General features: G+C 36.2%; 1 protein-coding gene across 4 annotated transcripts in view; it reads right to left on the bottom strand.

Annotated features, from left to right (window-relative positions):
- Window positions 1-1,092: 1,092 nt before the first annotated feature.
- LOC106085484 (neuroglian) overlaps window positions 1,093-23,681 on the bottom strand; it is a 225,563-nt gene continuing 202,974 nt past the window's right edge. For 2 of the 4 annotated variants that reach the window (XM_013249750.2, XM_059368317.1), the window contains exons 4-9: window positions 13,262-15,498; window positions 12,620-13,196; window positions 12,392-12,556; window positions 11,938-12,315; window positions 11,765-11,865; window positions 1,093-1,712 (exon numbers count right to left, since the gene is read on the bottom strand). In XM_013249750.2, coding sequence (XP_013105204.1) covers window positions 1,504-1,712; window positions 11,765-11,865; window positions 11,938-12,315; window positions 12,392-12,556; window positions 12,620-13,196; window positions 13,262-15,498 — 3,667 coding nt within the window. In that variant the 3' untranslated portion in view covers window positions 1,093-1,503. Of the gene's footprint in view, window positions 1,713-7,725; window positions 8,679-11,424; window positions 11,601-11,764; window positions 11,866-11,937; window positions 12,316-12,391; window positions 12,557-12,619; window positions 13,197-13,261; window positions 15,499-23,681 lie in introns of those variants that run through there. The other 2 variants (XR_001220951.2, XM_013249751.2) reach the window with 2 other exon arrangements.

Below are 23,681 nucleotides of genomic sequence, written 5' to 3' on the forward strand. Positions count from 1 at the left end.
AAGAACACAATCATCAAAAACATTGAATGGATATTATGCAACAGCAGTAGTTTTGAATGGTTTCGTTTAGTTTTTTCGGCTTAGAAATTCGCAAGTAGCACAACAAAACGATAGTTATTATACACGCGAAAGGCACATAAATTATATAAGATTTAAATAATTTGTAGTGAAAGACAGTAAGAAAAACTAGAAGCGAATGGCGACTTCATTCGTGTTGAAGAAAAAAAATCGAATCATAGAGCTTCACAGTTATCGATATCATTAAATCGATATCATCTAAATCTAATAACTGTATTTTGCTCATCAAAGTGCTGACACATTGAGAGTCAATGTGTGCTCTCTTACCGATAGAAAAATGAGAATAAGTGACCCTTACACGATCAGAAATAATGACAAGCATTAAAAGATGTAAAGTTTTCTTCATGTCATATGCATTAAAAATTAATACTTTAGTTAATTTGCAGAGTACAAACATAAAATGTAAAATATGAACAAAAATAAGTAAAAAATTTTCAAATATAGAAATTTATCAGGACACATCAAATGATTTATTAATTGGTGTGTCAAAGTATATATAAATATTTCAGGATTCACTGAATACGGTTAAGCCATGCGATCAGCCGACATATAATATTTTTAATTTTTGGCAGTACTTGGCATTGAGGATGTCAACTTGTTCTCTTTTAACATTTATTCTTTGTTTACGTTTTCTCCTATTAGATGACATTTTCGATTGGCGGATTTGACATGCTTAATGATGTTCATGGGGCCTACCCACTTTATGTTTTTGCAAGTGACCAAACCTTCTATTTGTGAATCCTGTAAATATTTACATAAATATTTTTTATATTTGATTTAATTTTTACTTATATTTTAACATTCGATTTACTTTGAAAAACATTGGACCTTAGTATAGTTGGGAGGTTATGCCATGGTATTAAATTTGAACAAATATTTTTTATGCATTTTGCGCTAATATAAACTTAAATATATTCAATCTAAGAGAAGTTTATGCTTTTCATTATCGCCATTTAAGTTTTTTTTTTATATATAAAACTAATTTATGTTATATATGTAGATGCATATTTGTTTAATTTTTACTTTTCTTTTATAAATATACATATAATTAATTTTGTAAAGGCTCATGTGTTTTCTTCAAAGTTTTTTTTTGAGATTTTTTTCGAAGATTGACTTTTACATTGTCTGGGGGAAAAATTTAGAATGTATCGTATTTAAGGGTGGTGTTTAAAGCAAATAAGCCAAATGATAAATTTTTTCTAAATAAAATAGATAGAAGCATTTTCAAAAAAGCAATGATTGAATGCACTTTCTTTAAATTATTATGTTTTTCGGTTCTTTCTTTAAAATTGCATTAAGTTTGCCCAATATTTTTTTCTTTTATAACTTTTAATTTTTTTTTCTTAGATTTAGGAATCTATTTCTTTGTATGGACTTGACTTAAAATTCTCGTGCAGCTTCCTTTTCTTGTAAATTTCAATTTATTTAAACATAAGTTGCCACAGCTCCCGTATTAGTACCTGTTGTTGATGCATTGGCTCCAGTTGCTCCTCCACCGCCTGCTGCGGCAGGAGCTGAAGGCGCTGTTGGTGTATGTGAGGCTGGGGTGTTGTTCGCCGGTTGTGGACTAACAGGTGGTTGCAATTTACCCGGCACATATTGACCAATAAATGAGCCATCTTCGGTAAATTGTCCTGAAAGAAAAATCGATTATGAATGAATAAACAATGGCCAATAAAAACAACAAAAAATATTAGTATTAAAAATTGGAGAATTAGATTCCAACCACCAATTTCAGGATCGGGTAAGAATTTACTACAACGAAGATTTTATTTTTAATTCAACCACCAAGATTATTAGTATATTTAGTTGTAATATTATAACATTTAGGATATTCATCATATCTTTTATCGGGTATATAGAGGTACATACATTTTTTCCCAATACTGAGAATATACCAAATTCGACCAAATAATCTATGAAAATCAAATTATAAGTACATTTTCTATGAAAATCAAATTTCTGGAATACGATTTTAGACTTTATTTTTTAAATCTTCACAAAATTGGATTTGCTAAAAAATTTTCTCTAAATTTGGACACCAGTGAACGTTTTTAACTTAATAGACTGTTGAAATTAGAGAAAAAAATTAAAAGGTCAATTCCCATCACCAGCTGTATAATATCTTACCTTTCTTTTATTCTATATCTGTAAAGTAAGGATTGGAACGAGATTGCTGAAAATGATTTCAGTTTCTATTATTTCTATGGAGGCCACTGCAGCGCAGAGGTAAGTATGTCCGCCTATGACGCTGAACGACTGGGTTCGAATCCTGGCGAAACCATCGGAACATTTTTTTTAAGCGGTGGTTTTCCCCTCCTAATGCTGGCAATATTTGGGAGGTACTATGCCATGTAAAACTTCTCTCCAAAGCGGTGTCGCCTTGCGGCATGCCATTCGGACTCGGCTCGGAGGCCCCTTAAACTTGAATCGAACTGAACTCATTGATATGTGAGAAGTTTGCCCCAGTTCCTTAGTGGAATGTTCATGGGCAAAATTTGCAATTTGCAATCATTTTTATTAAAGCCGGCGTTTGTCGTCAACATGGAGCATAAATTATCCAGCCTTGATCGTCATTATATAGCAGACTGATTATATGGCGAACATACTATCTCTGTCCTTTCCCAGGTCTGTGGTAAAGAATTTCATAATACGAAGGATATTTTACATAAATGATGTGATGCACATCTTGTTTAAAAATTCAAAAAGAATATGTAGATCTGTTCTAGGTTTCATTTGTAAAAGCAGATAATGCAGAAGTGTCCCCAGGCCACTATAGTGCAGAGGTAAGCATGTCCGCTTATGACGCTGAACGCCTGGGCTCGAATTCTGCCGAGACCATCAGAATAAATTTTCAGCGGTGGCTTTCCCCTCCAAATGCTGGTAACGTTTGTGAGGTACTATGTCATGTAAAACTTCTCTCCAAAGAGGTGTCGCACTGCGGCACGCTGTTCGGACTCGGCTATATAAAAGAAGGCCCCTTATCATTGAGCTTAAACTTGAATCGGTCTGCACTCATTGATATGTGAGAAGTTTGCGCCTTCCTTAGTGGAATATTCATGGGCAAAATTTGCATTTTCGCCCCCAGTCCAACCCAATCCGTACTTGGGTAACAAAAGCCTCCCCCAAGAAAACTCATGTTTCAGCTCGCCTGAAATCAGTTGCAACGATAGAGAGAGTTAGCGGTAGAAATGAAGAGAGTAGAGACGCCTATTCCTATTTTATTGAAACTTCATATATGGGCCGACTTGGTTAAAATGCCTAGAAGGCCTCTACAAGTCGAAGTTTCGGATTTCAGCGAAATCGTGTAAAAACTGGGCTTTTTATGGGTTTAAGATATTTCGATGTGTTGCAAATTAAATCACTTAATAAATACACCCCCTATTCTGCGATAATGAGTATAAAAATGTGAAAAACACAAGTAAATTCTCAAAAAGAAACTCACGACAAAGTTTAAAGGGAAAAACAATTCCATAATCGATTGAAAACTACCGCAATCACTTTCAATGTTCATTCACAATATTCTTTTTTTTCATTCACAGTAGCTAAAAGTTGTATATTCTCTCAATTTTTGTTTATTTTTAATTTTTGCACTAGAGATGTTTAGGAATCAGAATAATGTCTCGAAATTCTGTCAAAGAATCAAACCAATGCCTTTGGAACACGCGTATTCTTCTATATTGAAAAGGCCAAACGGTGTTTGTATGAGTATAATCAAACATCGACTACCCAATGGCCGAATGACGAAGGATTGTTTAATGCGTTAAATGCCAATGTGGCCTAAAAGAATTCTTATTGAAAATCAGTTATTTAGAATAGGTCTGTTCGCGTACTTTTCCAGTAAAAATTTGCTAATAGAAACTCGCAGGAGAGTAAGAACATCTCTTAGTCTCTTTTGTTATTTATTTGAATTCAACAGCTGGCTTTCATAAAACAGCAGTTCGATGCTGAAAATTTCTATTGGGAAAAAAAATCTCTAGTAGAAATTTGCAAGCTCTAAGTTACCAAACTCTCAAAATGTTGCTCGCTCTCACGCACTCTCCCGCTCTCTTCTGGTGGCAAATAAAGTACACGATCGACTTCCAGTAACAATTTATGCAAATTTTCACAAATTTTTGAGTACAAGAACACACTTAATGACATGATGCAATCTGAGTTTTCAAAAAAAAAAAAAAAAAAAAAAACAGAATCTGAGTATGCCAAAACACAAAACAGAATATTGCGCCATCTAAGGCAAATAAATGTCATCTCTTCAGTTTAATTCTAAACATCGTGCAGCAAATGACGGACAAAAAGATAACTTTGCATAATATCAAGGCAAGTTCTTTACTTAATTTATATAAATCTCTTTTGTTGTTTGTTATATGTGTACTAATTTCAGAGTTGACGAAAACAGCGATATAATTAAACATTGCAGTAATATGTCATTACTTCAGAATTATGAAGGGTTGTTGAAGACCCTGAATATTTGGCTCACCCTATGTAAAATGGAAAGGAAGATGCAAAGTGCTAAGCAGACCTCTGGAACGTCTTGACAGGCCTGAAAATAGACCGTCTAAGGACATGAACTCTGATGCTGGGTATATAAAATAGAGTCAGCCGAACGAAGCAACACGAAGTTGTTTTCACTGTATGTGTGCGTCTGTATGGTTTTTCCTATGCCCGCGGGTATAAAAATTAATGTGCGGATGTGTATGCTGGCCTTCTAGGTTCTATAGAGACAAAGAAGGATATCTGGTAACAGATGCAGATAGTGTGCTTATGATATGTAAATAACATTTACCCAGCTGCTAATAACCGATGGTGGTGACAGAATTAATCCCAGATGATCGTATAGAATGTAGTCGTATACCACCTAGTCAGAATGAAGTCCAAGTGGCTGTGACCCGACCGAACTATTTCAGACAGGTGGCCGGGGGTGACACATTAATAAAGCTTTCGCATTTGCTCATCTACGCATACCCTATTAGTGGAACCTCTGCATACTATGTCCCGTACACAAGAAAGGGGACAAGAGACCATTAGTGGAATTCTGTTAGCTGTTTCAACGAAAATCGTTCCCTAAATAATTGTGTACATTTTATTGATGATTTTAATGTTTTTTAATTAAAATAAAAAAACTCCTGGCTATGAGAAAAATTATTTTTTAAAAGATTTAAAAAATTTTAAAAGATGTGAAATAAAAAAAGAAAAATAACAGGTAGATGTACAAAATGTTCCCTTTTGTCACAGAAAAAAAATGTACTGACATTTGTTAACATTCACACATGGCGAAACAATTAAAGGTTGTCTCATTTGTACAACAACCACAAATCAAATGGTGCTATCCGCCATTTTGTCATCAAGCTGATCGACGGTTTGCCAACACACACAAATAAATTTGTGTTCGTGTGTGCGTACTTGAGCAGAGAATATGCGAGAAAGAAGATGACAATAAAGAGAATGCAAACAAAATCTGACATCTTAATACCGTCAAACCTGGCCGGCTGTTAACAACTGTTCGCGTGAGTCCACCTTGTTAAATCCGCCTGGACATTCACAATAGCCAGATTTTGACAATTGTTGTGTTTTATTTTAGTATTGGATAAACAAGCCGTTAAGGGCACAAATAAAAAGTTTCCAGTGCAAATCAGTTTGTTTGTCATGAGGTGGTTACGTCAAAACAATACGAAGAAAAAGTTGTAAAATTTACGACTAAAATTTGCAAAACATGTTTACACATAACAGTCAAATAAAATTTAGAAAGTTTTGTGCACGAAATTGTATAAATAATTGACTTTTATTTTATTCTATCATTCACAATAGACGTATTTCTGCAAGTGGCCACACTTATGTATTTGCAAAAAAAAAATATATCATGACAACTCTGACAACAGATGTTCTGCGTAAGTCTGCACTGGTAATTTATCCAGAGCTTTGTTGTCCTGGATAGATGTCATTTTCATATAAATTTCATTGCACTACACTATAAAGTACTGAAATAAAACACAGCTAATATTAATTGAATTTTATTTTATCATTCACAATAGACATATTTCTGCAAGAGGCCACACTTATTTGTGAAAAAATATATCATGGAAACTCTGACAACAGATGTTCTGCATAAATCTGCACTGGTAATTTATCCAGAGCTTCGTTGTCCTGGGTAGATGTAATTTTCATATAAATTTCATTGCACTACACTATATAGTACTAAAATAAAACACAGCTAATATTAATGATGTTCATGGGGTCTATCCACTTTATGTTTTCGCAAGACAGTATGTGTCAACTACAGAGGAAAGGTCTCCTTCCCATTGCATGAAATATGCTCTCGAGCGTACTGTTTGAAAGATTAAGATCAACTGCCAAAACTATTGGGTTGCCCAAAAAGTAATTGCGGATTTTTTTAAAGAAAGTAAATGCATTTTTTATGAAACTTAGAATGAACTTTAATCAAATATACTTTTTTTACACTTTTTTTCTAAAGCAAGCTAAAAGTAACAGCTGATAACTGACAGAAGAAAGAATGCAATTACAAAGTCACAAGCTGTGAAAAAATTTGTCAACGCCGACTATATAAAAAATCCGCAATTACTTTTTGAGCAACCCAATATTAAGCTTTTGACAGGCAATTTCAATGGGTTTTCGAATGAATCGAGTATTAAAAAGTGGTTTATGCAATATAATGCGGACCTATTAATTCCGACCCAAATCTCCGAGGCGAACATATTGGACAATTAGGATAAAACGAGTTTCAAATGAAAGGTTTTTGAGAGTAGATCATGAATCTGGGAATTTGGGACCCTTCATACGTGTATATACGAATGATCAGGATTTGCAATTTGTAAATTTTGCCGATACATCGTTAGAAAAAATCTCAGTCGATATTTAGTAAAAAATTTTAAATATCGATAATAACATCGATATTTTGTCAGATCTAATTGCAAATGGTTGTTGCACAAACGAAATTTCGTAAGGTTCAGGGCCTGTCAAAAGTGGCCTTAAATTTTGCATATAATCGAGTTCAATTTTATTAAATTTCATTTCGTTATGTACCGTTCGGAATCGGCAACATAAAGGAGGTCCCTTATTATAAAAAAACTTGAATGGGACATTACTCATTTATATGAGAGAGGTCTTTTCTTAAATGCTAAAATTGCATATACAACCCAGATGGTTCTCCTTATAGAGTTCAATAATTTCCTATTGCTATACTTCAAACTTAAATTTGTGTATACAAAACTGTAAAGAATTGACTGTTGTGGGGGCTATGAACAATAATACATTTGAACGGAAGAGGATATGCATACAACAAACGAAACGAAAAGATTAAAAAAATTATAAAATATATCAAAAAAAATCTACCTTTATGGGAAAAAATCCTTGCAAACATGCTCAATATGTTTAAAATTCAAATATTAAATAATATTTACAAGCTACAGAAAAATGAAAAAAATAAAAAAACCAAATTAAATATTAAACTCAAAGACAAAAGAAGAAAGAAAAAATGTTTTTTTTTTGGTTTTTATTGAATTTTTACGATTTTTTAATAATATTTTTTGTGTTTGTTGTTTTTTTTTTTAATTTATATATATTTTGTTTTTATAATACGAAAAAGAGGTACAAATTTAACTTAACTAAAGTTAAATTTACATTACAAAAAAAAAATTAAACATTACAAATATGCATACATTTTTGATAGATTTTGTTGGTGTTTTCTTTTTTAAATCATATTTTTCTGTTGTTTTTTTTTTTTTTTTTTAAACTAAAAAAAAGAATTACGTTTAAGGTTAAGCTTTTCTTGTTTTATAAAAAAACTATATATGCAATTACATAAAAAATAATAAAAAAAAACAGAAAAAAGTTACAATACAATGAAAGAGAGAAAAGCATCGGTACTTATTACACATAAAAACGATGAGCTAGATAAAAAAGAAGATACATTGGAAATTTGCTTGGACATTAGGGTGTGATGCTAGGGGACGTATGAAAAAATTGTTTACATTTAAATACACACATGTTCTTATACAAAAAGGACAAAAAATTAATATTATTATATAAAAAAATAGATGTAATAATTGCTATTTTTTTTAACAAAACAAATATATTTTATAAAAAAAGAAAAAAAAAAAGAGAATGAAACGAAAAGTTTTTGTTATACATAATTACTACTGACAAAAATATTTATATCCAATGATGATTCGTCGTTTTGTTTTAAGATTCGAGATTGCAATTTTAATTAAAATAAGAAATAAAAAAAAAAACATACAAATAAACAAATAATATAGCTGCTGGCAGTATTTTTAAATTTTTGTTTTTTTTTTTTAAACCTAAATACAAAATAAACTTGGATTTATTGTTTGGGTATAATAGGAGTGAAGTAGCTGATTTTTTTTTTTTTAATTTTGGAATTTATTGAATTGGTTTTTGTTTTTGTCATCAGTATCTTGGCGGCGGCGTTGGTGGTGGAGATGATTGATTACTTTTTCACATGGTTTGTTTTTTTTATAACTATTTTTGTTTTGTTACTTTTAAAAAAGTTGTTTACTTGTTAGAAATTAAACTAAATCAAAGTTTACGTCCATATTGGCCTATGAAAGAACCATCTTCGTTCAGACCTAAGGTTCAAAATTCGCCCCCAAGAATAAAATAAAAAACACCAACACGTTACAGTTAAAGCACGTTACAGATAAATAGCATAATATCCAATCCATAAGCCCCATTCGAAGCATTTAAGTCGTTGTGTGTGTGTGTAGACAATGGGGTGGTCGGTCACACACATTTGATTAATTATCGTTGTGTGGATTATGGGTGTTCAAGGTGGTTGACATTAACACGTAGTAGACAAAAGTGGTAGTGGTAGTGGTGGTGGTGGTGGATTTGTTGGGTGGTGTTTACACAACATGGTGAAGATTTCAATTTTATTATAATATAAAACCCACACGTACGCATAATGAAACAGAAAATATATATAAAAATTCAAAAAGAAAAAACAAAACATGAATTAATGAAAAAAAATAATGAATATAAACAAATTGTGTAAATAAAACCATATATGTAGGTATTTTAATAATTAATTGAAACTTTGCATTTGTAGTTTAGTTTTGGTTATTCTGTTTGCATATTGATGAAAATGAGCTGAGATTTCAATTTTAGTTCACATTTGAGCTCAAACATTCCTTTTGCTTTTTTTTTTTTTGGAGGATGACTTGTCTATGTTGCTCATTGCCAAGATGGATGAATGATTGTTTGATTGAACGATTGATTGTTTGCTTCTTTAAGTATGACAGCCGAAACAACAAGCACTGAAGTGGTATAAGTACTGTAATAATAATTATGAACGAAACAAAGCCATAACAAGAAAATGATGCCAAGTACTAGTTTGCTGATCCTTTATTATTTCAAGCTTGGAGGGTATTTGCAAAAATAAAAACAAAATATTTTTTGAGGACAAAAATTTGATTTTTTGTTTCTAATACTGAAAATCTTATTAAAAAAAACTATGTTTTTAGAGAAAGTTTCCTAAATATTTCGAAAAATGTTTCAAGAAATTTTGTCTTCCGAAAAGCTTCCTACTACCGCGCCGTTGAGTCCTGCGTCGTTGTCAGTGCGTTGCATACTCATACATACTGACAACGACACAAGACTCAATCGAGCTATACGGGAAATTATTTGTTCTATTCCAGATGATGTCTTCCGCGTAAAGACGAAATCTTATATATAAAAATCAATTTGTGTTTGTAGGTTTGTTTGTTTGTATGTTTGTGTGTTCCTTATAGACTCAGAAACGGCTGAACCGATTTTCTTCAAATTTTCACAGATGGCGCATAATGACCCCGTGGTGAAAATAGGGTACTATTGTACATTTTTTGATATCTAAAGGAGAGGGGGTTCAGACCCTCCCTCTTACCCTAATTTTCAGAAACGCCAGATCTCGAAGATGGGTGGTGTGATTTAAGCGAAATTATGTGTGCTCTCATATAGTACCCTAAAAATAAAAGTTTGGTATCCAAATTTCGGATGGGGTACCTAGGGCGGCTGCCCCACCCTGAAACCTACCAAACATATATTTAGACCAATCACGACAATATTTCCCAAAACACCCCCCTAACAGGACTTATTTACTGACCATGGGAATATGGGACTTGAATAAAAGGTATTTGAACGTAGAATACGAATCTGATATCCAAATATGGGACTAATTGCTTGGGGGCCGCCTCTCACCAAAAAGTTCCCTCAAAGGGGACAAATTTACGACCATAGCAATATGGGGCTGAAATGAAAGGTTTTTGGGAGTAAAGCACGAATTTCATATCAATATTCGGGAAAAGTGTCTATGGGGCCACCCCACCCCCACACACCACCCAAATAGGAAGTATTTGCTTACTATTCGAATATGAGGCTCAAATTAGAGGGTTTTTAGAGTAGAGCACAAATCCGACATATATTTTCAAGGCCAACTCACTGAGTGGCCTCCCATCCCCCAAAACACCCCCCAAGCCGGCCATGTTTGCCGACTATGGAAATATGGTTGAAACCGATTTTTATCTATTTCTTTATGTGTAACAGAAATTTTTTTTTATGTGTACCACAGCTTAAGAAGCCATATCGGGAGATGTTTTATGTGGGACTTAGCCACATCGGGAGATGTTTTATGTGGGACTTATACCTACAACATATGTATGAATGTAAAGTGTTAAGAATATGGCTTTATTGGTTAGAAAATTATATAGCTATGGACAGACGGACAACGCTTAATCTGCATACATTTTTAAAGGATCTTAAATCAACATTTCGAAGAAATGCAAATGGAATGGCAAAGTCTTTGTTTAGTATAAAATTTCAAGAGGCTGGCCTTCTTAAAGTTTGGCGGCTTACGAAAGGCATAAAGACTTGTATCGCCAACTCAACATTAGACTATCATGGCAATCAAGGGCCTTGAGAAAATATTTCCAGATGTTACAAGCGAAATGGCAAAATAAGAATACCTCAAAATCTTATCAGTTTTGATGAACTGACAGCTTGCATAATTTTTCATAGTAAGGTTGTAAAATTTCCCGTTTATTTCTAGTTTTCCTTTTCAACAGCATCTTGGGATTTTTTTATTGACAATCTAATTTCAAAGCGCTTAGTGGCTATTAGAAAGGGGTTAGTTAGTTCAATAACGCAAATAAATTTGAACTAGAGTTTTCAATATCGCTTAGGGCTTAACATTTTTTTTAATTCAAACAAAAAGCATATTTCAAATTTGGATTAACAGCAAACTTGGCAGAATTAAAGGCGAGCGGAAACATGGTTTCTTTGTTTATTTTAAAACGCATTAATAACTCAAGTAAAAAAGACATGCATAAACTCTTTCTTTACCTTGAAGACGTTTTTTTTGGGAGGACGATTTTTTGATATGAAACTTCAATGGTAAATTACAAAATTTTGAAATTGAATTTCTAATTACTTCTTAATACCAAAAGACTGAGGGGCGGAAGTCTCATCTATGTGCTCTGACAAAGTAGGTAAAGTTTGTTGAAGTTTACGCGCCCCCGCTGAGCTCATTTTCAACATAAATGCAAAAAAAAGTAAGAAAAGAATTTAAAATCAATGGAAAATAATACAACAAAACAATTACATAAAGTAAAAATAAAAAACAAAAACAAAATAAGTCACTTGAAAGAAACCACAGCGGCTTATAGAATATCGAAACGCATACCTGTATCACCATCACCGTATTCGGCCATGGAATCGGTATCACTTTCCAGGCCTGGTTTTGCTGAACTAACAGACTGGCGACCAGCGCTCTTGTTGTCCAATCTGCAAAATGAACAAAAAAAGATTTAGTTTACCTTTGCCTGTCTCTTTATCACCCAAATTTGAAAAACTTACGGCTGTGAGTATTCATGGAAACCACCTTCATCGGGGTAGTCGCGTCTGCCATTCGCCATTTCGCGATCGTGCACATCATATTTGCCACCACGATTGCGGCGTATTATACAAATGATTATGAACAGAATGATTATGATGGCCAAGGCCAACATCATGCCGATAAACCAGCCGGCATTGGCCAAATTTTCATTGGGCACCTTTATGGGACCCTCAACGGCTCCAATATCTACCTCCCGCGTTTCACTTTCCTTCATGAAATGACCATCAACGGCCACTACACGGAATTCATAGACAGATTCAGGATCTAAACCGGCTACCTCTTGGTAATCGCGATTCTTTTCCTCGGGAGTGGTATTCCATTGGGTTTCACCCTTGACCCTGAAAAAAAAAGAAAACCGAAGAGCATTTAATAAATAAGGAAACGAAAATACATTTCCCACCACCTGCTTCCTACCTGTATTTGGTGAAGAAATGTGTACCGGTATGACCTTCCTTGTTGGGTATCCAGTTAATGCGGAATTTGGCCAAGCCATTGTCTGAGGGCTCTTGCTGATATTCGAAATAGGGAACTGCGGGTTCCTTGGATTCTTCGGTTAGGGTACGTTTTTCAATGAAATGTCTGAAATTTAAAAAAATTATTAGAAAACAAGCCTTCCTTCCTCCTCCTTCTTTTGACACTTACTCGGTGCCTTCTCCCGCCTTAGTGGTGGCCGCTAAGGCAATGCGATATTTGGTATTGGGTTTTAAACCAGCCATCTTCATGCTGGTCACACGTGGATCGGTAATATGGGGATCATATTCACGTCTCTCGCCCACATAGCTGCCCTTGACTTCCTCATAGTAGACCTTGTAGCCGGTAAGTTTGCCATTGGGATTCAAGGGCTTCTTCCATACCAACCAGAAAGCCGAGGAGCCCATGGGATAGGCATTCAATGACTCTACTGGCGAGGGGACACCTTCGGGTGTATCAAAATCAATAACAGCACTGGCGGGGCCATTGAAACGTCCATTATAGGCCAAGACGCGAGCAAAGTTCTTGCTATCCGGTTTGAATTGTGTAACCAAGGCCTGATTTGAATCACCTTTGACATGAATTTCTCGCAGACCTTCCTCACCTTCCTTTTCGGTCCAGGTCTGAATCTTATAGCCCTTGAAGTGTCCACGAATGGATTCCACATTAACGGGATTCCAGTTCAAAATAGCCGAGGTGGCACCTACAACCTGGGTCATGCTGAAATTGGTGGGGGCTTCCAAAGGACCTGTAACCAAGAGAAATAAGAACAAGATCAATATTTTCTTAAAGGAGAGGGCTATTGCTACTTACGATCTTCTCCTGACCAGCCTACTACTTCCTCGGCCGCAACATTGGCTTGTCCATTTTGATTGATGGCCACCACCTTAACTAGATAACGCACAAACGTGGGCTGGTCCTCCACCACCAAACTGTCTTGTTTCCAATCGAAGATGTCCTTTGTATTCCAGGTAGCTGCTGGTATGTCACGCTTCCAATGAACACGATATTGGAAGTTGGGACCATTGTGATCGATTTCGGGCATAGAAGTCCATGTTATCACCAAGTTGGTGGGCTCAGTTCCTTGTCCTTGGACATTATCGGGATTCTTATAGGGCACATCGGGTTGGGTGGTACACACTTCACTATGACCCGAAGGGGGAGAGGGTCCAATCTTGTTAAAGGCAATCACTCGGAATGTATAATTGGCCCATGGCGACATATCTACCACAAATGAGGTGTCCGTCGAGGGCACCTTCTCGTAGGCCACATCCCAGGAGGCCGGAGTGAATGAGGTATTGAACTGAATGGTGTAATGGAGGATGGGAGAACGATTATCGCCGCGTGGTTCCCAGGTGATTTCGGCTACATTTGGTCGACATTTAACTTCCTTGAGCAGAGGGGCGTTGGGCACATCCTGCACAATGAGATTGGCACTGCTAGAGGCCTCATCCAGTTCGGTGCGGGCCACACAGGTATATTCACCAGAATCCAGTTCGATGGTCTTGGCAATGGTCAGCGAGTTGTCATTGGTCTTCACAAAACGAGCCTCGGCCTCAAAATCGATTTGTTGCGAATCCTTCCACCATTCAATGGTCAAATTCAAAGTGTCATCGTGGGCCTCGTTACAACGGAAGGTGGCCGACTGACCCGCAGATACTTCGTAATTTTGGGGACCCTGGGTAATGCGAGTGGCTTCCTTCACCTCCAGCGAACCATTGGCTGATTTTTCACCAAATTTATTCTTAGCATAACATGTGTACTGGCCAAAGTCATCATGGATAACCTGTTGGATGTGTAGATCACCACTGGGGAGGACAGTGAAGCGTCCACCTGTCAATTCGCGGCCATTGTGCAGCCATTTTACTTGGGGCTTGGGGGCACCAAAGACACGACAACGCATGGTAACATTTTTACCGGCCACAGTGGCTTCTTTGCGGGGAGGTGCCTCAATCTCTGGGGGCAGGGCCAACACATTTAGGTAGACATCCTTGTATACATAGCCCAGGGAGTTGGTGGCGTTACAACCATAATTGCCTGTGTCAGTCTTAACCAAATCGCGAATAATGATGCGATTGGTTTCCACAATGCGTCTGGTATTGGGGGTTGCTTGTGCTATGGGTTTACCATTGTGGATCCATTGGATAGTGGGCTCAGGAGTACCCAAAGCTTCGCAACGGAACTCGACAGTCTCATCTTCGGCAGCATTTTGTATTTCTGGCTCTACAGTGAAATAGGGGACGGCTTGAATTTCTAAATTAATGGAATAAGACTGGCCCTTGCCTACACCATTGAACACATCACAGGTGTAGGTGCCAGCATCCTCGAAGGTGGCATAGCGTATGACCAAAGACTTGCCATAGTGGCCCTGAGATATGCGATCGCCCCAGTTAATGGGAGCTCCATTCTTTTTCCAAATCGTTTCGGGCAGCGGCGTACCACCATAGATACAGTACAGCTCCACGTATTTGCCACGTAACGCCACTTCATTCTTACGAGTCACATATTGTTGGCGGGGAGGGAATTTATTTTGCGAAGGGCTAATGCCTGTCTGCTTGACATCCAAAAGGACACGATTACCAATCTTGTACTCATTACGGAACACTGAGGTAGCTGAGCAAGTGTAAAAGGTATCTAACGAGGCATCATCACGGGTAACATTGGAGAACCACAGGGTACCCTCGGGATCCAGGGTCATGCGTGAGTTGTTGATGGTCTTGATGCCGGCATCAAATGTGTTTTGGATCAACCAATTGACGGTGGGCTTGGGCCAGCCATCGGGCGCCTGACACTGCAACGAGAAGGGTTCACCCTCATTGGCTTCGACAATCTTCTTCTCATCCTCCTTGAACGCATTTAACTCGGCCTTGCGCACAAAGACCGAGTTCGAGGTGGCAATACCAAATTCATTCTCAGCAAAACATTGATATTGGCCCAAATCTTCGTCTTTCGGCGAGGTAATGACGAGTGTACCACGACCGGGTTGTTGCAACATGCGATTATCATAGGCTTGCCAATCGAATTTCTTGCCATTCTTAATCCATCGGTATCTGGAAAGAGAAGAAGAAAGAACACATGGTTTGGGTTAATTACTTGTTGAGCATAAGTTTAAAGGCAATTTAAATTTTTTTATGGTTCTGCTTGCTTTTGGTTTAAATGGCAACCAACGGCAGTTTTAATTTGCTGATTATTTTTATGTTTCCTGTTTCAAAGAATTGTGGTCGGTCAGCTGGTGGAAGAATGGGGGAAAGAGTTGACGGGTGGGTGGTACAAAATGAGGAAAATTTAAGTCGTACAACTTTTGCATAATTAATTTAAAAGTCTTCTAAAGTTCCAAATACGTCCGACTGTCAGTGTCTATGATGATGAGTCAAATATCATAAAAGCCACAAATGGCCAAACTTGCAAACTTTGTGGCATGCAAGTTCCGTTAGAATAAAATTTATTATACACTTCGAGTCAGCTTAGTATCGTTAAAAATATCTTAACATCCAAAAGGGGTTGAGGGGTTTTGTAAAAATAAAATGTCCCCAAAGTTTTTAGTACGTTGTTGAGAGGTGATAAACTAACCTCAAACTACAGGAGAAAGATGATTGTTTAAAAGAGGTCAATGATTAATCCTTAATCATTATTTTAGTACCAAAACGTGCAGTAGAGCGAAAATTGTATGGAAATGGCATCTACCTATTCACTACGACGAAGTTCTGGATAAATTCCCAGTGCAGGCTTATGTAGAACATTATTGACAATGAATTTGAAGTTCGCAAGTACACTGGTTGGTGACACTTGTGAATACAGATAAATGAGAGTTATCTTAGAACATGCCGCAAGCAAAATTCTGCTTTCAATGACATGCTGTTTGCGTCGTTTGCATTTTCTAAATATCCATTGTTTACTTTCCCGGGGAGGAAACTATGGCGTAATAGATGTACATATATAGGCGTACGGTGGTCTAAGCCTCCAATGTGCGTAGGTTAGGTTAGGTTGAAAAGAGGATACAGATATTAATCTGCCCCATGCCACTATGGACATACACCTGCGACAGTAATCGGCTTGTTGTGCGCTCTAAAAACTATAAAGTAACCTCTAAGAAGAAAATTTTAAGTTAGGACTTCTGTGCTACTTACAAAATCCTTTATTGTCCAACGTTTCATCATCTTCCCCGCATGCCCTACACATGCTATCACTTGCCGCACTGATATGTCCCGTTATGATACCAATAGACAATGTGTCCCGTTATGATGTCAAAGTGCGTATATTTCTTTCTTTTCTTTTTGCTATAAATTTAATTTATCAACTTTTAGGCAGGGCTGCTTGCTTTGAAGAAAAATAAAATAATTAACGACACCTTGTTTGGTTTTTCACAATTAAGTGTGGCCAACTACTGAAATACATCCATTGTGAATGACATTGCAATTTTTCACATCATATGTAATGGTATGCAATGCCACCATTTTTATTTTGTAAAAATTTTTTGGACTGATCGTCACTGAAGAGAAAATAATTCATGTTGTTTTTAGTAAATTTATTAAAACAATAAATTAACATAAATACCTAGGTCGTATATATCAAAAAATACATTTTCTTAAAGGAGAAAATAATTTTTTTTCTAAAGCACCACATGATGTCTTTGGCTCTTTAGGTTTGTCCTCTCTGTGTTGCACTGTTGTCATTAACTACAAGTTATAGCTAAGCTTTTTGCCATACATACAATTTACGGGTTAATTGGGTATGAAACTTCTGGCTTAGTTTCAAGCATTGGCCACCATTAATGCATATTTTCTAAGGCTGGCTGGCTGGCAAGCAAACCGGGTCGGCCTGCCTGTCCATCTCTATATGAAATAAGGAGGGCAAGCCACACCATAGACAAGCAATATTAAGCAATAAAATAAGCAAAATAGAAATGTAAATGAATAAATGGCAAAGTATAAGAAGTGCCTTGCCTGTCGTACACACACAACCCACCAACAATTCTGCTTTTGTTTTATTATTATTATCATCATTACAAGTAGTTTCGAGTATTGTAGTACTTCACGACTTTTTGTTGTCTTAGTAAGACAAGAAAGGACGCCCGGCAATGAGTGGGAAAGTCAGACTTTTTTGCTTTCCGTAATGAAAATTGTCAGTGCCTGTAAGTTAAGTAACGGTATGAGGATTGCTTATTGCAAAGCATTGCTTGTAGAACACAAAGGCAGGAAGGAAGGAAAGAGTGGGCATTTGAATGATAGAGTGAAGTTAACTATGCTGAGGCCAAGAGGTTCGAAGAGGTTAAATGCGGCCGCGAATTGTTTTTAAGTGGTACTATATCAGCCATGGAGAAGATGGAGATAGATGGCTTTGTGTAAACTCTTAATTTGATGGCTAAAAAATATAAAGATGATTATGTTGGCAGTATATAAGAGGAGATAGTTTAAAAATTAAAAAAAATTAGTATATAAAAGTCCTGTATTATCGACAAGCAAGCCATAAAGACAAAAATGAGTGTTTATTTGTGTTGCCACTTTATTAATATCATTCACAATAGACGTATTTCTTTAGATGTACTAGATATGCCTGCACTGAGGATAGAAGGATTCACTTAACCAGGTGAAGCCAAGCGATCAGCTGATATGCAATTTTCTTTTAATTTTCTCGATTAAGCTTTCAAACTTTTCATTGTTTACGTTTTTCTTACATTCTCGCAATGTGCGTTTGTTTATATCAATACACAAAATTGAAACATTTCAAGCCGTATTTGGAAAAGATGTGAAATAAAAAGAAAAAAAGGTGGATGTGATATATGTTGAACTTTGTAAGAGAAAACATTTTTACAAATTTGCAAATTTTGGCCTGAACATTCCACTAAGGAACAGGGGCAAGTTTAAGCTCAATCATAAGGGGTCTCCTTTTTATAGCCAAGTCCAAACCGCGTGCCGCAGTGCGACAACTCTTTGGAGAGAAGTTTTAACATGGCATAGTAGCTCACAAATGTTGCCAGCATTGGGAGGGGAAAACCACCGCTAAGAATTTTTTCCGATTGTCTCGCCAGGATTCGAACCCAGAGAATAATGCGAAGACGTGCTATATGTTGAACTTTGTAAGAAAAAAACATTTTTACAAATTTACAAATTTTGGCCTGAACATTCCACTAAGGAACAGGGGCAAACTTCTCACATATCAATGAGTGCAGTCCGATTTGAGTTAAAGCTCAATGATAAAGGGCCTCCTTTTTATAGCCGAGTCCGAACGGCGTGCCGCTCTCTCTTCGGAGAGAAGTTTTAACATGGCATAGTACCTCACGAATGTTGCCAGAATTAGGAGGGGAAAACCACAGCTGAAAATTTTTTCTGATGATCTCGCCTGGATTCGAACCCAGGCGATCAGCGTAATTGGCGGACTTGCTTACCTCTGCCCTACGGTGGCCTTCACATAAGGCTGCATAGGTTATTTACCCAGGGGTCGAATTACCGCATACTTGAACGAGTAAACGCGTTCGAAATATTTCTATTGTGAATTATGTATTTCTTTATTGAAAGATAATTTTTGAAATTTAAGAACGTAAATGTTTAAGTGGTTCTTAATTTATAAAAAGTTTGACATTAATATGTTTATAAAAGGGGTATAACATCAATTAAATACGAGATGTCATTTCATTCGATTCGGAAGCGTATGCGATAATTCGGCACCAGAACTAGAACTGGCAAAATATCGATATTTAATTTTTTGGCTGAATATCGATTGATATTTTTCCGATGGATACTATCACAAAAGTTAAATTTTTTCCAAAACTTAACAATAAAAAGCAATCCGATACTGAATGTACCTTAAAGATACATTGCGCCTATAGATGGCGCAATTTTCATCCGATTAAACTAAAAATTTGTACAATGATTTCTCTTATGACTTCCAACTGACTTTATTAACCTTGGTTTTATTTGGTCTGTGCTTTGATATTGCTTCTATATAAATCGATTTTTTACTTCTCATTTTCGTTTGAAATATAGGTGATGGGAAATTAACGGTATCTATACTATCGTTATTTATTATTAAAACTATCGAAAATATCGAATGTTGCGATTATCGATAGTAAATAGTAAATAAAATAAAATACATCTAATAGTTTAAACCTAAAAATTTCGAAATAACTCTAGTTTAAAAAAATCGTAAACCTAACAACACACACAACAATGACTAATCTTCATTTACACTGCTAACAAGAAGTATTCTCGATTATTTGTTTTGCTTATACTCTCTGACTTGTTTGAATTTCCCACATGTTTGCTCAGACTTTAGAGAACGCCTTAGTAAAACGAGTACACATCAAGTACAAACTCTGTTTGGAGTTATGGAGTGGGGGCACATGGTGTCTGCCATTTCTCTACACTCCATACCTCCTCTTGACCTACTTACTCAAACCCAGAATGTTGTTGTGGCGGCTTACTCAGTGCTGCTCCATAGCTTTGAATTCGAATTGAACAGAGAAAAAAGCGTCTGAATACAAAACAAAGCCAATCATAAGTCTGGGAGCGAAAAAGAGTCTAAACGAGAGAACGAGTACAGGGGGAGAGTTGATATATTTATGTTTGCTGTGTTTCTATCGATATATGTATGTGTTGGTGTTTGTATATATAAACATCATGATATATACTTTCAACTATACCTCAAGTGTCATTTACATACATATAGTATGTAAGTAAGTATGTCTAATACAACAGCTATATTGAAGTTGGTTGAAATAAAGGTAAAATTCTACATCATTACATGGAATCATACCTTCCATGCATGCACAACACATGTGTACACACATACATACACCCAGTCTACATATGTGTATGCATAAATTATTCAAATGCTCAAGGCTAAATTGGGGTCGACTTGGTCGTTCGTTGTTGTTGTTGTGACGTTGGCTTACAATACAACCTGGCTCCTCTTCCCATTCATTGTCACATTGCTGATTGAGTTGGAATTGAGCAGTTCCAGCTTAGCAATCTCCCACACACTGACCAAAACACCAATATGCTTGGACAACAAAAAAGGCCTCCAAAGTTCAAGTTGCACTGGAAACACAATAGGAATTGTTAGTTCTTTTCAATATTCATTCTATATTGTTATTGAAGTGAGTGTGAGGGTGATCACCGAACTAAATTGTAATGTGTCAAAGTTACAAAGACTTTTGATTCTTATCATATGAAGTCATGAGTTGTGTGGAATTATTGGAGCCAATAAATATAGCCACGTTTTCTTTTAGTAAGCAGAAAAGTGTAAGAAAAATTACCAATTTATGCATACACCTAATGGCTCAGTCAAGAAGGCTAGGTCAGTTGCCAAAAACAAAAAGTGGAAATGTACCCTATGAACAAATGTGCCCATCAGGATTCTCTGAATAAGGTTAAGTCAAGCGATCAGATAACATAAAATTTTTTGAATTTTTGGCAGTATTCGGCATTAAGGATTTCAATTTGTTCTTTGTTTACATTCTCTCATTCGCTGTTTGTTAAAATTTTATGTTATACTAGCCGAACCGGGCCCGCTCCGCTGCGCCTTCTTTAACTCTCTAATATCTTTTTAGGGTTGGGACACTTCGCCCTGAAGGTGTATATCGAATTCGTGCCTCTGTAGCTTATGTCCGTCTATAACGTTGAACGCCTACGTTCAAATCCTGACGATAATATCGGACAAAATTTAAAGCGGTGGTGATCCCCTCTTAATTCTAGCGACATTTGCCATGCATGGTTATGTAAAAAATTCTCCCCAAAGAAGTGTCACACTGCGGCACGCCATTCGGACTCGGCTATAAAAAAAGTCCCTCATCATTGAGTTTAAACTTTAATCGGAAAGCTTTCATTGGTGTGTGAGAAAATACCTTTCTTTTGAGTCCTATATTATCGTAGTGGTAAATATTTCCGGTTTAGAGAAACACTTGCCCCTTAATGTAAATATACGCTCCTTGCTCTACATTCAAATACATTTCATGTGACATGATCGGTAAATAAATTCTGTTTGAGGGTGGGGTGGACCCCAGGGACTTTGTCCAGAAAATGAGCATCAATTTCTCGAAAATCAATTAATTTAAACATGAAATAGCTTTTTTATAATAGGGAGATCTGAGATCTGTTGTTTTGTCATATTGCCATAATCGGAAATGACGTTTAGGGGGTGCTTTAGGGCGTACCCTCTAACGCTTGGTTCCAAAATTGGTTATCAAATTCGTTAATTCATAATGGGTCAATTAACCTATTTGACTTATTTTTGGAAGGAAAAATGCCACCTAGACTTGAACAGAAATTTTAATGTCATATCATTTACTCTCAAATAACGTTCATTGAGTCCCATATGGGGTGTAAATTACACCCCATATGGGATATCTAATATGCCCATTTGCGGGTACTTGGGGTGGGCCGAAATCTATTGTAGAATACTTTTTATTTGAGGTCCATATTGACATGAACGTCGAATATATCAATTTAGAGGAGTTTTTGGTGAAAGCCCGCTGAGTACTTGGACTCAAATTTTAATACGATATACGTTTTCTAGTCTCCAATACCTTTCATTTGACGCCCATATTGTGCATATCGGTCCACTTTTGGTTTTGGATGACATAGTTGGGGTAAGGGGGAGGGACCGCTCCCATCCGATATCTAAAAATTATATAGCCTATGTTTCCTTCCAGACAAACTTACACAATCAGTGAAAATTTTAAGAAAATCTGTTCAGCCGTTTTTGATTCTACGTAACAAACAAAAAAACCGTGTCCCAGATAGTCATGACACGTCATGCGAAATTTCAGATAAATCGGACTAGAATTGCGACCTCTAGTGGCTCAAGAAGTAAAGATTCAAGATCGGTTTATATGGCGGCTATATCAGGTTATGGACTGATTTAAACCATACTTAGCACAGTTGTTGGAAGTCATAACTTAACCCGTGCAACTTGTGCAAAATTTTAGCCAAATCGGATTGTAATTGCGCCCGCTAGACGCTCAAGATGTCAAAAACCTAGATAGGTTTATATGACAGCCTAATCAGGTTATGGACCGATTTCAACCATACTCAACACAGTAGTTGGAAGTGATAATAAAATACCTTAAGCAAAATTTCAGACAAATCGGTTAAGAATTGTGCCATCTAGTAGCTCAAGAAGTCAAGATCGGTTTATATGGCAGCTTTATCAAAACATGGACCGATATAGCCCATTTACAATTCCAACCGACCTACACTAATAAGAAGTATTTGTGCAAAATTTCAAGCGGCTCGCTTTAGTCCTTCGAAAGCTAGCGTGCTTTTGACAGACATATGGACGGACGGACGTGACTGATCGACATAAAATGTCATGACCATCAAGAATATATATACTCTATGGAGTCTTAGACGAATATTTCGAGGAGTTACAGCGAGGAGTTACAGTTACAGAATGATGAAAATAGTCTAACCCCATCCTATGGTGGAGGGTATGCTGAATTTTGTAAGAGAAACAAATTTTTACTGATATCTGCCAACATTCACAATAGGCAGATTTTGAAAATCTTAATGATGTTCATGGGACCTATCCACTTTATGTTTTAGTAAGTGACTTAACCTTCTATTAGTAAATCCTGAGTCCTATCCAGCATAAGTCGGATGTTCTGGATAAAATATGAGTGCAAAGTTGTACTGGAAAGTTATCGATAACATGCAATAATAGAAACGATTAATCGTGATTTGCACTATATAGTACTAAAAAAGCCCAGTAAATATAATGAGCTGTCAATAAAACAAATATCATGTAGCTGACATTTCTAGTTTGACAGGTATACCAGTGCAAACTTGGTAACACTTCATTTCCGCTACACTGTAAAACCAATATAATTGGTGTTTTATTTGAATTGCAATTTACGTTCCGATTTTTATGAACCAACCTCGGCATAAATCGAGGTATTACTGCACATATGTTTCCAGGATTGCCATGGTATGTTTTTCTTAATTGTTATCAACTGAAGAAATGCGTCTATTGTGAATGGTATAATAATTTGTTTTTTTTCTTCACGCATTTCTTCAATTTCCAAATCACATGTGCTGCCTCCTTTAACTTTAACTTTAGCTTTCCTTTTTTGCTTAGTTACATTTACTTTATTAATTACTACCAACCAATTTGCCAAAGATTAAATTGCCTTCTATCATTTTCGATTTCACATTTCAAAAGTGAAAACGACAACAGGAATGAAATGGGAGGCAACTAATGTAATTTAATCCTTAAAAAGGTTACGCCTAAACAAGTG

Source organism: Stomoxys calcitrans, chromosome 4 (assembly GCF_963082655.1).
Source record: "Stomoxys calcitrans chromosome 4, idStoCalc2.1, whole genome shotgun sequence".
Lineage (NCBI taxonomy): Eukaryota > Metazoa > Arthropoda > Insecta > Diptera > Muscidae > Stomoxys > Stomoxys calcitrans.